Source organism: Rattus norvegicus, chromosome 3 (genome assembly GCF_036323735.1).
Source record: "Rattus norvegicus strain BN/NHsdMcwi chromosome 3, GRCr8, whole genome shotgun sequence".
In the NCBI taxonomy this organism is placed as follows: domain Eukaryota; kingdom Metazoa; phylum Chordata; class Mammalia; order Rodentia; family Muridae; genus Rattus; species Rattus norvegicus.
The window spans coordinates 98,033,586-98,050,857 of NC_086021.1; the positions used below are offsets into that span (position 1 = coordinate 98,033,586).

Here is a 17,272-nt window from a genome sequence, read left to right on the forward strand (position 1 = left end):
GGCTTTTGTAAATTAACCAATCTAAGCAAAAATTAAAGTTGCCTGCTCTCAGGATTATCCTGAACCAGTGTTGTTACTTCAGGCACTTTCCTACACTCAAGAACTTTAATCCTTCAGAGGGGCTGAAACCAGAAGTTGAACATCTGTCTTGAAGCTTTGAGGCAGCTAGCAGCGCTAATATTATCCTTGTGTTAAGAAATCCTCCTCTTAGTTTAGGAACCTCTTTTTGCTTTCTTCCTTCAGTCAAGCTCGAAGCATGAGTGGGCATCCTGAAGCAGCTCAGATGGTTCGCCGAGAATTCCAGCTGGATTTAGATGAGATTGAAAATGATAATGGTACAGTCCGATGTGAAATGCCAGAGCTTGTCCAGCACAAACTTGATGACATTTTTGAGCCTGTCCTTATTCCTGAACCTAAGTAAGTTGAGCCTTTTCATTTAAATACAAACAGTTCATGATCATTAGAGTATATACCTGAAAAGAACCCACTATGGAAGTATGCCGTTGAAATTCCTAGAGTTGATTACTACCTAATAGTGACATCTTTATTAAAACCTGGATCTAGTAGAGAATTGCATAATCCTCACTCATTAAAATGTCTTGTAATGCATACTGAATTTTTCTTTGTGATCTGTTGTCTAGGATCCGGGCTGTTTCTCCACATTTTGATGACATGCACAGTAATACAGCATCCACAATCAATTTCATTATCTCCCAAGTAGCCAGTGGTGACATCAGCACAAGTATCCAAGCTCTGACACAGGTAATGGTAATGCTTCCCATAATAGTGATTCCTTCCATGGATCCATGTAGAGACTTGGACGAATAATGGATCCTACTAGTACAGTGACAGTATTGAAGCAGGCAGGCACACAACCACCACCCAGTTACCATTTGTATCAGACCCCCTGGAACTAGAGTTCTAGACAATTGTGAGCTACCACGTGGGTGCTGGGAATCAAACCATTCATCCACCAGAAGCTATTTTTTTAACCATTTTTTTTTTTTTTTCTCTTTCTCAGAGCTGGGGACCGAACCCAGGGCCTTGCGCTCGCTAGGCAAGTGCTCTACTTCTGAGCTAAATCCCCAACCCCTTTTAACCATTTTCTGCATCTTTCTCTAACAGTTCAGTTTTAGATGTGTGTAAGTAGGGAAGAGCTAGGTTTGTGTTTGCTGTGGTGACTATGGTTGTTAGTATGGAACCAGGTTAGCTCAGAGTCAGGGGATAAAAGTCCAGTGGATGACAAGGAAAGTGTTCATAAAAGAACACTGACATGTAATTGAGCATCAGTTCCCAAGAAGAGGTTGTCTACGCAAGGGGCCACCCTGTCATGGTGTTACAGCCCCAAGCAAAGCAAGTAGCTTGCAGAGGGGCTCATAATGGAGAATCATCCAAACCAGAAAAGGACATCAAAACAGAGAAGGGCTGGAGGCAGAAATAGGAGATTGATTATATAGAGACTGGTTAACTTAAAAAAAAAAATTACAAAGAAAATGGGAGTTATATTTCTTACAGTGAGGGAGGGGAGCTACAAGTAAATAGCAAAATAAAATGAACTCTCTGTGATCCTATCACATTTACTCCAAATGACACCTTGACTCCATGCTGTTTAGGCTGATTTTCCACAGTCCTGGAGAAACTTCATTGGTTGTAAAGACAACCCATCCAGAGTAGAAATGCTGTACCTTTAAATTGTTGCTCAACCTTCACTAAGTCATTCAATTTGTAGCATCCTTTCAAATTTTAAAAAAAAAAAATTACTTTTCAAAGTCATCAATAGTGATGTTAGTAAAATAAATATAGTAGTATACATTCAAGGCATTTACATAAAAATAATGAAGTGTTAGTGAATGACATTTAAAATACACTGTTTGGGGGCTGGGGATTTAGCTCAGTGGTAGAGCGCTTACCTAGGAAGCGCAAGGCCCTGGGTTCGGTCCCCAGCTCCGAAAAAAAAAGAACCAAAAAAAAAAAAAAATACACTGTTTGCTGGGCCGTGGTGGCACACACCTTTAATCTCAGCTCTAGTGAGGCAGCAGACAGGCAGATCTCTTTGAGTTCAAGGCCAGACTGGTTTACAGTATGAATTCCAGGACATCCAAGAGGACACACAGAGACTGTCTCCAGGAGGGGGGGAGGGGAGGGGACACCATATATATGCATAAATACATATATAATGTTTATATGATTCAGAATTAGAAAGATGATATCAGTTACCTAGTACATAAATTTAAGTGTATTTCTTACCAGAAGAGGGCATCAGATCCCAGTGTGAATGGTTGTGAGCCACAGTGTCATTGCTGGAAGTTGCTGGGAATTAAACTTGGTACTCCTGGAAGAACAGACAGTGCTCTTAACCACGGAGCCATCTCTCTAACCCTGTTTGTTTGTTTGTTTGTTTGTTTGTTTGTTTGTTTGTTTTTGGAGACGGGATCTCTGTGTAGCGTTGGCTATCCTCTAACTTACTCTGTAAATCAGGCTAGCTTCAAATTTACATGTGCTGGGATTAAAGGCATGTGCCACCACTGCCTGGCAAATTAAGTGTATTTCTATTCAAAATACAACAGTCTAAAATTGAAGAAGCTGGAAGAGTTACAGCACATGTGCAGAGGTGAGAGAACAACTGGTGAGAGTTAGTTACTCTGTCAAGTGGGGCCTGTGGCAGTCTTTACTTTGAGATAAGGCTGCTGGAGAGAGAGTAACAGAAGGGAGACATGTTTATTTTCTGTTCTGTATAAGCTGACCTGTGGTATGTACCTGTAATCCCAGCACTCGGAAGCAGAAGGATCAGAGCTCAGGATCGTTCTTTGCTACATGTCAAGTGTGCAGCCAGCCTGGGCTACATGAGATTGTGTAATCAAAGAAGGAAAATAACAATAATGATAATAATAATAACAACAAGAAAAAAAACAGACATATTGGCAGCATTTAACTTTAATTCCAGCATTCAAGAGTCAGGTGGATCTCTGTAAGTTTGATGGCAGTCTGGTCCACAGTGTGAGTTCTAGGACAGTCAGCCAGGGCCATTACACAGAGAAAGTGGAGGTGGAGGGTGAGACATGAATTGTTACTGCATCTTTGTTTTGTGAGACAGGGTCTCTGGCTGATCTAGGATGCCATTAGACCAGGCTGACCTTGAACTCAACCATCTGAATGCCTTTGCCTCCTGAGTACTGGTATTTAAGGCCTGTCCCACATGCCGATCACATTAGTCCATTTTTAAAGTGCTGTGAAGACTAGAAGTGTGACTCATTAGTTTAGTGCAGTAGAGTATAGTATAGCATTTACAAGACCCTAAATTCAGTCTCCACCAAAGAAGACAAATAGTATGTGTCCTTGTAAGAAATGAGAATATTCTCTCTCTTAGACATAAAAATGCAAGCATATAAGGATATATACTCAAATATTTTGTTTATTGTAATGTAATAAACTACAAACACTAGAAAGTCTCAGTAAAGGAATGAGTGAAAATTTTGTTAAACTCATAAACCATTATGTTGTTTGTTTGTATGTTTTAAGTTAATGGTTCTCAACCTGTAGCTGATCCCCATATATCAGATAGCCTACATATCACATATTTACATTATGATTCATAACAGCAAAATTACAGTTATGAAGTAGCAACAAAATAGTTTTATGATTGGGATCACCACAACATGAAGAACTGTATTAAAGGGAAGGGTGACAAACTAGTATTACAAGATGTTTTTTGTATGAGTATTTTGCATGCACGTATGTACAGCATATGTGTATACCTGATTGATGTCTACAGAATCTAGAAGAGAGCATTAGATTCCTTGAAACTGGAGTTAAGGACAGTTGTAAGGTTCCATGATAAAGCTGCGAACCAAATTCTAGACCTCTCTAAGAATACCAAGTGTCCTCTTAATAGCTGAGCCAGATATCTCTCCAGCATTTTGTGCTGCTTTCACAAATAGAGTTGTTCCTTTGACTTTAGAGATTTTCATAATTTTCCACTGAATTAGAAAGGTAGATGCCAGTCAGAGTATGTAGGTTCATGCTTTTAATCCCAGCATTCAGAGGCACAGGCAGGCAAACCTGTCTGAGTTCAAGGTCTACACAGTGAGTTCTAGGACAGCCAGGGCTAAATAGTGAGGCCCTGACTCAAAAAACAAAGAGAGAAGGCTAGATGCAGAAAAGCACATGTAATCTTTGTATAGTAAAGTGTCCCTAAAGCCTTGAGAGTATGTGTCCTATAATTATTCCTATAATAATATAAAATAGAAAATTATAATACTATAAATATGAAAGTATGTCTACTTATCAATGTTAGGTAATTAGAGGAAGAAGGAAAATAATCCTCCCTGAAAATGCAGTATTTTTATGCCATGAATATGGAAACATTAATCCTTCCCACTAAATACTGTGCTTATGAAATAGGCATACAAGAAAAGATAATGAAAGTGAGGTCCATAGCACCGGGTGCTGCTCACATTGTAGTGTAGGTAAATGGTGGATGAATGGTGGCCCAGTGAAGTCGTGCAGCTTGGCAGTCCTGCTAAAAGTGAAGTTTGCTGAATATCAACATACAGTCTATATATAGTTTCTCAGCATTATTTATACAGTCATAAAAATCTGCTTAATAAGCCTAGGATACACAAGGCCTTTGGAAATACTTTTATATTCGTGTATAAGAGATAAATATTTTCCTACAGAACATTTTATAATCACTACAACCAAGTACTAAACTAGGAAAAACCCTGGACATGAGAACATTGAGTTTTTAGTTTAGACTGAATAAATAATCTGAAGTTTCTGAGCCTCATCTGATGAATGGGGGGTCTTTAGTTGTTACTGTTTGTTGTTGAGATTGTTTATCTTTTAAATTTTGACAGTGCTGTGAGTCAGACCCCAGGGTGTACTCTAACACTGAACACACACACACACACACCAAACTATATACATATAGATAAGATTGTTTGGGGTTTTTGTTGTTGTTGCTCTTGTTTTTGTTTATTGGAAGGCAGGTTCTGTACCCAGGATATCTAGAACTTGACTGTGTAGTCTAAGATGAACTCAAATGAAATATCCTCCTGCTCCCTCAGCCTTCAGAGTGCTAAGATTATAGAAATGTCCCACTACTCCTGATTTTTTAAATTGAAGGTTTAATAGCAACACTGTCTGAAAAAAAAATAATCTTTTTAATGAATTAAATATTCAAACAGAGATTACTCCCTGAACTAGACAGTAAAGTTCTTAGAATAGAATCTCTGGCTAATTCATTTAATACTGTCTTGCTCAGTAAATATATATGTAATGATTGAATTCCTAAGGATAGTTATTTGTAAAGTTTTTTTTTTCAGGTAGAATAAGTGCTTTGCTAATGAATTCTCCTATAGAAATGTATCTTATAGTGTCTTTCTGCCACTCATAAAGCCTGGAAACTACAGGTTGGAATTTTTCTTATCAGATTGATGAGGTCCTGAGGCAGGAAGATAAAGCTGAAGCTATGTCTGGCCACATTGATCAGTTTCTGATAGCAACCTTCATGCAGCTAAGACTCATCTACAGCACACACATGGCAGATGAGAAGTTGGACAAGGATGAAATCATCAAGTTGTATAGCTGTATCATTGGCAACATGATTTCGGTAAGACATTTCTGCAGAAGTGGAGTTTCTCTTAGATCTATCATCCGGGGGTTGGGGATTTAGCTCAGCGGTAGAGCACTTGCCTAGCAAGCACAAGGCCCTGGGTTCGATCCCCAGCTCCGAAAAAAAAAAAAAAAAAAGATCTATCATCCGACCCAGGTTCTTATGCCAGAGTCACTGCTGATGTTCCAGTGAGACCTGTGTCCACTTGGTAGAGTTATTCATGAGTCATGGGGCCAGTTGTTGACTTTTTGCGTTGAATGTTACCTGTTAGGTGTCTCATCTAGCACAGCTAGAGTGGAGAAGGAATGAAGAAAAGACAGAAATTGAACCACAGAAAAGCTGGGATCCCATGGTCTGAACTTTGAGATGAGGAAACCTCAGCATCCCAGAAACTCTGCTTATTTATATAGAACTGAACAGTGAGGCAGGGTTGTCGCATATAGATAAACAAGGAGGTGGGCTATGTTATATGGCTGGATAAAGGACATAGGTTTAGCTAATCTTTCTGGAAGCAGTCTCTGTAGGGGAATAGCCTTCAGGCCAATGAATATGGTTGTTGGCAAGTTGTGGAGGACATTCTGTAGGCACCATGAACACCCATCCTTGGACCTCCAGGAAGGCTTTGCCACTTTCCCCTCGTCTCATACAGAGAAGGCATTGCTGTTCCCTTAGGACTGAGGCTAGGGTCCCTGACACAGATCATGTTAGCAGCACAAATTTATTCAAAAATTCCTTCATCCAGGGTTTCCTCTGTCCCCACAGTTAGGATGTAAAGTAGAATGCTTAGTTCTTCCTAGTGTTGTGCTTCCTACCAATTTCTTCTGCTGACATAGCAAGTCCCATTAAACTTTTCACAGATTTGTGGATCAAAAATATTGTGGAAAGGAAGCATACCAATTAATTCAGATTTTTTTTTTAACATTCTGAGGTTTTAAAAATGCAATGTAATTGTGCCAGTATGTTAGTACAAGCATGCAATCCCAGCTTAGAAGTTTAATGCTGGACCACAGAGTAAACTTTTGTCAATATACATATAGCTGAATACTGACTAGAATATACCAACTGTGTTTTTATTCTTTGTCTTATATATTGAGTTTTAACCTCCCTAACACAGTTAGAACTGGATAGCTATTTCAGATAGAGAGCCTGGCCCGGGAGGCCTCCACTGGAGTGCTGAAAGACCTGATGCACGGCCTAATCACCTTAATGCTGGATTCTCGGATTGAAGATCTGGAGGAAGGACAGCAGGTGATTCGTTCTGTGAACCTCTTGGTGGTGAAGGTTTTGGAGAAATCAGACCAGACCAATATCCTCAGGTATATTATACCCTCCTCAGTAAAGCTTGGTATAGTTTCTTATTGTCTATATGTAGAAATCAGGTAGTCAGAATTGAGAGTGTGACTCAGTGAGTAGAGTGCCTAGCATTCAGAGTCCTGAGTTTGCTCCCCAGCACTTGTAATACCCCAGCACAGTGGCACTCTACTGTTATTCTCACACGGAGGAGCATTCCTCTTGGGTGGAAGCAAGAGGATCAAAATCACCAGGTCAGTTGTAACTTTCAAATTTGCCTAATAAAATGGTTTCTTACTTTAAATGAATCATCTATTTCAGGCAAAAACTAGTAACAGTTGGGGGCTGGAGAGATGGCTCAGTGGTTAAGAGCACTGACTGCTCTTCAAAAGGTCCTGAGTTCAATTCCCAGCAACCACATGGTGGCTCACAACCATCTGTGATTAGATCTGATGCCCTCTTCTGGTGTGTCTGAGGACAGCAACAATTTACTCATACAAACTAAATAAATGCATTAAAAAAAACTAGTAACAATATCATTAATTTTTTGAATAAGACAGTAGAGTATACTGGTTATATTTCTAGCATTACCTTTGTCTCTGTCTCTCAGCTACTAATGGCCATGAATTAAAGAGAAAAGAATGACAAGATTTGTCAATTTTCAAGTAATAAAATCTTAATGATTGAACTTTAATAAGTATTATGATCTGTGAAGTGCATATTCACACTTGAGTTAGTGATTGTAAGAATGAAGGTCTAAGATGTGTCACTGCTGTTTGTTTTTTAGTGCCCTGCTTGTTTTACTTCAGGACAGCTTGCTAGCAACAGCTAGTTCTCCCAAATTCTCAGAGCTTGTTATGAAGGTAAAGTTAAAATGACTTAATCTCTTTTCTTTCAAAGATATAATCAGTTTTTTCATACAGAGGTGGGGATGGGGTTCAAAATAGGGTTTCTCTGTGTGGCCTTGACTGTTCTGGAATTCAATCTATAGATCATGCTAGCCGCAAGTTCAAGATCTACCTGTCTCTGCCTCCAGAGTGCAGGGATTAAAGGCATTTGCCATCACCATCCAGCTATAGTCACTTTTCTAAAATGTAGAGGGAAAGAAATCTGGATTATGATATTGACTCAAATCAACCAAGTACAAATAAAAAATAACAATTGGTAGATCAGGCATGGTAACAGTTGTAATTCAGAGGCTAAGGAAGGAATATAGGGGGCTGGAGAGATGGCTCAGCCGTTAAAGGCTAGGCTCACAACCAAATACATAAGGAAGGAATATAGGAGTCAAAACCAGCCTCAGGGGTTGGAGAGATGGCTCAGTGGTTAAGAGTTCTGACTGTTCTTCTGGAGGTCCTGAGTTCAATTCCCAGCAACCACATGGTGACTCACAACCATCTGTAATGGGACCTCATAACCCTCTTCTGGTGTGTCTGAAGAGAGCGACAGTGTACTCACATACATGAAATAAAAAAATCTTTAAAAAAAACAAAAACAAGGGTTGGGGATTTAGCTCAGCGGTAGAGCGCTTGCCTAGCAAGCTCAAGGCCCTGGGTTCGATCCCCAGCTCCGAAAAAAAGAAAAGAAAAAAAACCAAAAACAAAAACCAGCCTTAGGTACATAATTCAGTATTATTGAAACAGTGAGGCTGTCTCAAAAACATGTACATATAACTGGACTTTTATTTTCTTTCATTTCAACTTAATCACTAAATTAAAGTCTAATGTCAGTCTACATGCTGTGATATATACCTTCATCCTAATATCTAGGAGGCAGAGACCTGGCTGTCCTTGAACTCAGAGATCCACCTTCCTAGTGCTTCTTCTTCCTAATGCTAAAATTAAATTACAGCACTAAACCTGGATTCTCCTAAAAATCTTTACAAACAAGGAGAGCAAGCCACCAGAGTGGCTTATACTTGTAATCCCAGCACTTAGAAAGTGAAACGGAAGAACCGGCCTCTCATGCATAGTAAAGTTAGTTCATAGCCAACCTTCTAGAAAGAAGGCAGGAAGTTTGATAAGGGATTTTTATTCTGAGGGAGAGGTATGTCCCTTATAATGTCAGTGTTTCATTACAGTGTGACATTACAATGCTGGGGCTGTAGCCTATAGCAGGATAGGGTATTTTGCTTCCTTAAATTAGATTGGTTAAGCAAGCTAAACTACTCTATTCTCAGGTACTAAAGTAAACTAAGACAGAATTTAAATGCTTGTTTGTTTGTTTGTTTGTTTGTTTGTTTTTTCCAATATTTAAAATGTCCTTGTCTCAGGGGAGTGGGATTGAAAACTAGAAAGTTGAGATGGATGGTCACAAGGACAATTTGTCACACTTCAGTGAGGAACATAGTTGAAGAGACTCATGTCTTTAAGTTTTAGCAGCCAAACTTGAAGGATGTGACCAACATTTATATCTTACATACCTGTAATCCCAGCATCTAGAAAGCTAAGGCGGGAGAATTAAATTTAAGGTCAGTCTGCATAATGAGATCTTATCTCAGGCAGAGTCTTGAGAGCTAGGGAAATGGCTTAGTCTGTAAAGTGCTTGTTATGTACATTGGGTGAGGAGGTATTTGTTTGTAATCCCCACACTGGGGAGACAGAGACAGTACAGGAGGATCCCTGTGACTTGCCAGCCAGTCCAACTGAGTCAGCAAGATCCAGGTTAAATGGGAGACTGCCTCATAATTGAAAGTAATAGAGGAAAATACCCGATGTCCATCTCTGGTCTCCAGATATGCACACACACATAGAAATCAGTATTGTACACATAGAGAGCACACATTCATCTAAAGAGCCTTGAATTTAGAAAAATGATGATAAATTATCTTCATTTTTTTAGTCACTCCATTTGTTTCTTATTTTTTAATGGATTGTTGTTATGTGCATTGATGTTTTGCCTTCTTATATGTTTATGTGAAATATTGGATCCTCTGGAACTGGAGTCTTCCAGACCAAAGCCAATGCTTTTTGTTTTGGTTTGGTTTTGGTTTTTTGAGATAGGGTTTCTTTATTGTATCCGTGGCTATCCTGGAACTCACTCTGTAGACCAGACTGGCCTAAACTCAGAGACCCACTTAACCTCTGCCTCCCATAAAGGTATGTGCCGCCACCACTCCACTGTAGCTAGTGCTCTTAACTGTTGAGCCATCTCTTTACCCCCTGGTTTCTTATTTTAATAGTGTCTATGGAGAATGGTTCGACTATTGCCTGACACCATCAACAGCATTAACCTAGACCGAATCCTTCTGGACATCCACATTTTCATGAAGGTCTTTCCCAAAGAGAAATTGAAGCAATGCAAAAGTGAATTTCCTATAAGGACTCTAAAGACCCTTCTCCATACTTTATGCAAATTAAAAGGACCTAAGGTGAGTGAGAACAACATCTGGTCTCTTGAGTAAATTTAATGGAAGTCATTGCTAGCATTTGAATCTGCTGTCTCCTTCAGATCCTAGACCACCTTACAATGATTGATAATAAGAATGAGTCAGAACTGGAGGCCCACCTGTGCCGGATGATGAAGCACAGTATGGACCAGACTGGGAGCAAGTCTGATAAGGAAACAGAAAAGGGAGCTTCCCGAATAGTGAGTAACCTGACTTCCAAGGGGTGGGGCAGGGGAGTCTTAGGAATCAAAGGAATTAGTCTCTTGGTTTGCTGTTATAACCATTTCTGCCTAACAATTTTAAAACACTTGAGTAGTGAACACATGCTTTTGATCTCTAAAAAAGAGTTTTACGTCTGTGCCCAAAGCATCAATGGATTACTAAGTAAGTCCATTGTGAGCTCTACTTACCTGGGAGGGAATGAACCAACTCGTCCTCAGAATTGAGGCAGAATCCTTAGACTAGAGTCACTCATAACCAGAATACTACTAGGATTGTCCTCTGAGCTCTTCAGCTCTGGGCTTCCTGCACCAGCAGAACCACACCTGCAAGGCCTGTATTTTGAAATACTTTCTGTCAGCATCCATCGTTTCATTTGCTCAACTCTAACCATTCCTTTGTGTTTTTCAATTTATTAGGATGAAAAATCATCAAAGGCCAAAGTAAATGATTTCTTAGCTGAGATTTTTAAGAAGATTGGCTCTAAAGAGAACACTAAGGAGGTGAGAAGGAAAGCCCAAGGCTGGTATGGTGGCAAATAGCAGTTACAGCACTTGGAAAGCTGAGGTAGAAAATTGCAGTTTGAGATTAGCCTGAACTGTATGCATACTGAGACTATCTCAGAAAAGCAAGCATAACAAAAAGGCAGGTGTTGGGGTACAGTTGTAATCTCAGCAGTCAGGAGGCTAGGGCAGGTGATTGCTCTAAGTTTGAGGATAATCTGATCTACCTAGGAACTGGCGAAGTTCTACACCAGTCAAAGTGATATAATAAGACCTTGTCTACAAAAAACCTGAAGGGGGGTGGAGGGAGTAAAACTAGAGGAAAGGGGGGGGTGTAGGGGGATGGAAGGGTTTAAATCAAATAGGTGTGGTTTTCTATGTGGAACACTAACTTATATCCATCCCTACCTCTTTTTTTTTTTAACCAGGGCCTAGCAGAGTTATATGAATATAAGAAGAAATATTCAGATACTGACATTGAACCATTTCTGAAAAATTCCTCACAGTTCTTTCAGAGTTATGTTGAGAGAGGCCTTCGGGTGATTGAGATGGAGAGGGAAAGCAAAGGCCGCATTCCCACTTCAGCAGGTGTGCCTCCTTCTTTACTTCCAGAAATAGCCACAATAGTTGCAAGCCACCTACTCCATTGGCATTCTTCTTCTTCTTTTTTTTTAAATATTTCTTTATTTATTACTTATAAGTACACAGTAGCTGTCTTCAGACACACCAAGAAGGCATCAGATCTCATTACAGATGGTTGTGAGCCACCATGTTGTCGCTGGGAATTGAACTCAGGACCTCTGGAAGAGCAGTCAGTGCTCTTAACCACTGAGCCATCTCTCCAGCCCTCCATTGCCATTCTTGTTGATACCAACTTTATCTTAGTTTGATGAGAACTAAAGCTTCTGGTCTTCTCTTCCTATCAGGAAACCCTTTGGCTCTATCTACAAACCATGTACAGGATCCACTCACACCCCCCATCCCTTTACTTGGTGGATAACAGTGTTCTCTCTTACCTGAACTGCACCACAGTGCCCTCCTGTGTGTTCTCCCTACTCTCACCTTCACTGTTTGTCCACTTTTCCACACAGAGTATTAGAAGGAGTTTCCAAGTATTTTTCTAGAACACAAAACCTTTGAGTGTCCTGTGTTGTCTGATTCCCTGATACTTTTGGGACCTCAGCTACTGCTCCCAGCCCCACCAACCCCCACACTGTTTCCTTGGGGCCTTTGTGCTGGCTTTGTCATTCTGTTGTTCTTTATGTGGGGATTGAAGCCAGGGCTCTGTGCATGCTCCAGATACACTCTGACGCTAATACATTTGTAACCCCGCATTGGCCATTTTATATACAGTGCTGTTGCTTCTAAAAGAGCCTATTGGCCAATTCCTTAGTCTTGTTCCGATCCTGTTCACAAAGATCTGCCAGCCTCTGCTCCTGGGTGCTGAGATTATTAAAACGGATATGCCAGTACACCCAGCACATTTCCCACTTCTAACATAAATAATAGTATCTGTTATTTGTTTTGTGTCTGTCACTCTCAGCTAAAATTCAAAATCCATATGAGAGGTACTGACGTTAAATTCAGTTTGTAGAGTGCTTGTTTATTATGTACAAAGAATTAGTTTCAGTCCCTAGTACCCATTAATTGGGCATGAGAATGCATGCCTGTAATCTGAAGAGGATCAGAAGTTCATGGTTATCCTTGGCTATACAGAGACTGAGTTACATGAGACCCTGTTAGAGAGAAGAGAAAGAAAAGATCTGCCCGAAAGGTTTTTACAAACTGTTTAGTTACCTAGAACAACATTGGCATTCTGCAGTTGTTTTAGGAATGGATTAAATGGATGCACAGCCAAAGTTCAGACTGAGATTTTACTGTCCCCACAGTGAAAAGTCACTGTGAAAACTGCTGCTCACAGAGAGAGACAAAGGAAGATAAAGGAGGTTTCAGTTATAAACGGAACCAAAGGCAACTCCAGCTGCCAAAGTTGTTGTCCTCAGGGCAGAGCAGAGCAGTCAGCATGTGCTCTCTCATGCTTGATGCCTGTCAGAAGTGTGCGCCTTGTGTGGTTTAGGTCCTCTCTGCATCTGGCTGGCTCAGCTAAAGCTTTGCTCTCCCAGTTAAGTTTTGACACCATAAATGACTACTCTCCAACCCATTTAAAGTTCTGCAAGGATGGTAAACCTAACACCAGGTAACAGTAGACCAGTGATTTACCTGGCCGCAGAAACTCTCCTTTTCCTGTTCCAGAGTTCTTTGTTGTAGTGGTCTCTTTAAATTTATTTTTATTTCATGTGTGGGTTTTTTTGTCTGCTGTGTGTCTGTGCACCACATCTATGCAGTGCCCTTGGAAGCCAGAAGAGAATGAACATCAGAGCCCCTGGAACTGGATTTAACAGGTGTGAGCTGTCATGTGGGTGCTGGTATTCAAACATGGATCCTCTAGAAGAGCAGTCAGTGCTCTTAACTGCTGGGCCATTTTGCCAGTCCTTAGACAAACACTCTGTCTCTAGCACTAAGCCATATCCTTGCCCCAAGTTAGGTTTGTTTGTTTTCTGTTATTACACGTGTACACAGGCATCTCTGTATGTGTATGGGCATGTGTGTCATTGCAGGAGCTTGTGGAAGCCCAGAAGGGATGCTGAATGTTGTCTTCTGTTGCTCATTGTTCTCCATTTTATAAATCAGCACTGGGCCTCTGACCTGGAACCAGCTTGCTCCGGGAGTCTCCTAGTTCTGCCTCCTGCATGCTGAGATTGTGGGTCAGCTGCTATGCCTACCCAGCATTTATTTAAATCCTGGAGATTCAGACTCCTGTCTTCACACTCTCCGTTGAGTCTTCTTCAGCCCTATAAGTTAGGCCTTTTAAATGTTGCACTTTATGACTGTTTGCTGTTAGAAGTTTAGGAATTGAGATGAACCGGTGTTGTTCTTCTTCAAGACTATTGATAGATAGTTCCTATCCCTTGTTCTTTTCTGTAGATGTGAAAAACTAGTGTCTGTTATGTTATCCAACCCAACATAATTGATTCTGCCATATACCCTCATTTTTTTAAGTCAGGCACTCATGCACTCAGAAGTAGCTTAGGGACTTTGGATTGCCTGTGTCAGCCCTGTGATTGTTGGTATTTAAGCCTTCACATAACGAGGGTGTAAGCAGGTGGCCCTTTTGTTGTCAATTCTTAAACTTATAAATGTGAAGTTGTGTCTTGAGACCAGCCTGCATCACTAAGTCCAGGTAGATCCTTGTGGGGTTTTTTTTTTTCCAGGTTTTGAGTACAGTGGAGATGTTCAGACACTTTCATTTTTTTTGTTGTTGGTAGGGACTTGTTTATGATAAACATATGCTGTGCCACAGAGCCCTAGAAAACTATTGGTTGTCTTTGGTAATAGATTGACCATTGCAGTCTGGAAGTTGGGATGTATGGGTATCTACATGTGCTTCCTTCATTTTCCTCTGTAGGCATTTCCCCTCAGATGGAGGTCACATGTGTGCCCACCCCCACAAGCACAGTGTCCTCTCTAGGTAACACAAATGGAGAAGAAGTGGGGCCATCTGTCTACCTGGAAAGGCTAAAAATTCTCCGGCAGCGGTGTGGTCTTGACAACACAAAGGTATTGGTCCTTTCTTTCTGTGTGGGGTAGAGAGGGGTGACAGGCTGGCCTACAGCAGAGTAGGCTGACCTTGGTACACACTGCTGAAAGCTGTATTTTGACTGCTTCCCCTGAACTTAGCCAATGTCTCTGTCCTCTCTCAATAGCAAGATGACCGGCCTCCACTGACCTCTTTGCTCTCCAAACCAGCAATTCCTCCAGTCGCCTCTTCCACAGACATGCTCCACAGCAAGCTCTCACAGCTCCGGGAGTCCCGGGAGCAGCACCAGCACTCAGACCTGGATTCCAACCAGACCCACTCTGCAGGAACCATGACCTCCTCCTCCTCCACAGCTAACATCGATGACTTGAAAAAGAGACTGGAGAGAATAAAGAGCAGTCGCAAATGAAGCTGCCCATCCCTCAGCACTCTGCAGCGTTAGTTTACTAATCTAGAAGTCCTATAGTGTGAAGCGGCCACTGCAGGCCTCATTGTACACAAACTGGTTGTATGGATCAGACTGCAGATGGGGAAGAGCAGTGGCAGCTCAAGTCTGCACATGCTCTGCTTCTGGAAGACTGACTGTGGGTTAGGTTAGTGTACAGACTTCTAAACAGCTGCTCCCTCAGCTCAGAGTAGGTTCCATATCTTTTTTTGTTTTGTTTTAATGGCTCATTTGTAAAATTGTCCTAATTTTTCCTAGCTTTCAGCCATTAGAAACTCTTTTAATAGTTCCTTTTGAGTTGTGAGCTCTTCTTCTGTAGCCCTGAAGGGACACTGTATTCTGTATGAATGCATGGCATGAGACAACTAATTTAAGAGTCTTTTATAAATAAAGTTTGCATTAACTATACCCATTTCCCAAGATGCTCTGGGAGTTCTGGATAACTATTTTCTGTCACCTATTTAAGAAAAGCTGGGTCAGTTTATTGAACCCAGGTAGAGGTGAAACTGTTAATGGTCTGCTGAGGTCTACCTTCTCTAAACAAACATATTGAGGTTGTAGTTCCTTTGGAACAGGAAAGCCTTGCTGTACTGCTGTCCACATGCAGACCCAAGGAATAGAGAAAGCTCATCTCTCCTTGTTTTGAGGTCTTGGTTTACAACCTTCCTCTGGTCACCTCCAGGTGTGGAGGGATATTTATGCATCCTACTACTTTGCTGTACCAATGACAAAAGATTGTTTTCAGGTGTTGGCTTGGGCCAGCATTTCTCATACCACAAGTGAATTGGGTTCAGTGGTGCATCTGGGAGAGCTTGCTGTTTTTCTGCCTCAATATCTTTTGGTCCAGACTAATTTCGTCATACTTAGGGTTGAGTGAGTACAAAAATGTGAAGATTCACTTCCAGAAAAATGGAGGGTCTTCCTCCATAATTAGAAAAGTGCTTCATGAGTAAAAAGTTCTGGGTTCTAGGGGAGACTCCAGGCAAGCTCCGGGACATCTCTAAGGAACTTTCTCTGAAACTAAAAATCTACCTGCCTCTGCCTCTTCAGTCAGTGCTGGTATTAAAGGAATACACCAGTAACATCCTGAGCTACAATATATTCTTTTTTTAAATATTTATTTTATATATGAGTACACTGTAGCGGTCTTCAGACACACCAGAAGAGGGCATCAGATCTCATTACAGATGGTTGTGAGCCACCATGTGGTTGCTGGGAATTGAACTCAGGACCTCTGGAAGAGCAGTCAGTGCTCTTAATGACCGAGCTATCTCTCCAGCTCCTTATAATATATTCTTAATATATTCTTAATCCCTTCTCCCTAAAGTCCTCAAATAAAATTTACATTAACTATACCTATTTTCCAAGATGTTCCATGTCTTGGAGTGCAAGGCAACTGTTTTATTCCCTATTTAAGGAAAACTGGGTACTGAGCCCAGGTAGAGGAGGGTTTGTTATGGTTTGCTGAGGTCTGTCTTCCCTTTAAAATGTAATGTCACTGGGAGTGTACCCCATTTTTGTCCTTTCATTTATTTTCAGTCAACCAGAACCACAGAATAAGCCAAAAACTTGTCCTAATTCTGTTCCTTTGTGTACCGAATATGAAAACCAATCCAGTGGTGACAAATGCCTATAGTCCTAATCCTAGCACTTGGTAGGCTAATCCAGGAGGATCTCAAATCGGAGACTGAGGTATACAAGAACACTCAGTGGACAGAGAAGAGAAGGGCTGGGAGCTGAGGTAAAGGTAGAGGCCCTTGCACTTGGTTTGTTGTCTGTCAGGACAGGATCTCACCATTTAGCCCTGGCTGGCTGAAACTACTGTGTCTACCAAGCCAGCCTCACAGAGATCCATCTGCCTGTCACTATCCTTGGCCTTCCCACTTTTAACCATGTGTATCGGTTGAAGCTCCAAAGCTGAAACTGCAAGGACATGACTTCCGGTGCCCTATCCTACACCTAAAGCAGACAGGCCTTCGTCTTCACTCCTGCCTTGGAGCTCAGGGATGCCTCACACCGTTCTGCAGTGTCAGCAGGTTTCACACCTGCTGAAATTCACATGCCAGAGACTGTGGTGCCCACGCCTTTAATCCCAGCCCAGAGATAAAAGTAGGCAGATCTCTGAGTTCAAGACCAGCCTGATCTATACAGTGAGTTCCAGAACAACCAGGGCTCCATACACATCGGATTCGAGGCAGAACATCAATTTAGAGGT

At 41.2% G+C, this 17,272-nt stretch overlaps 1 protein-coding gene and 1 non-coding gene across 13 annotated transcripts in view; both read left to right on the forward strand.

Moving 5' to 3' along the window:
* Ckap5 (cytoskeleton associated protein 5) overlaps positions 1 to 15,465 on the forward strand; it is a 102,085-nt gene extending 86,620 nt beyond the window's left edge. For all 12 annotated transcript variants that reach the window (XM_017592175.3, XM_063283664.1, XM_063283662.1 and 9 more), the window contains 11 exons: positions 244 to 417; positions 642 to 762; positions 5,432 to 5,611; positions 6,743 to 6,930; positions 7,692 to 7,767; positions 10,086 to 10,274; positions 10,355 to 10,492; positions 10,931 to 11,014; positions 11,443 to 11,602; positions 14,481 to 14,632; positions 14,779 to 15,465. In XM_017592175.3, the coding sequence (XP_017447664.2) occupies positions 244 to 417; positions 642 to 762; positions 5,432 to 5,611; positions 6,743 to 6,930; positions 7,692 to 7,767; positions 10,086 to 10,274; positions 10,355 to 10,492; positions 10,931 to 11,014; positions 11,443 to 11,602; positions 14,481 to 14,632; positions 14,779 to 15,021 (1,705 nt within the window). In that variant the 3' untranslated portion in view covers positions 15,022 to 15,465. The remainder of the gene's footprint in view (positions 1 to 243; positions 418 to 641; positions 763 to 5,431; positions 5,612 to 6,742; positions 6,931 to 7,691; positions 7,768 to 10,085; positions 10,275 to 10,354; positions 10,493 to 10,930; positions 11,015 to 11,442; positions 11,603 to 14,480; positions 14,633 to 14,778) is intronic.
* Trnaa-agc76 (transfer RNA alanine (anticodon AGC) 76) lies at positions 5,655 to 5,736 on the forward strand. Its single transcript has one exon. It is a non-coding gene; the product is annotated as a tRNA-Ala (tRNA).
* Positions 15,466 to 17,272: the final 1,807 nt, after the last annotated feature.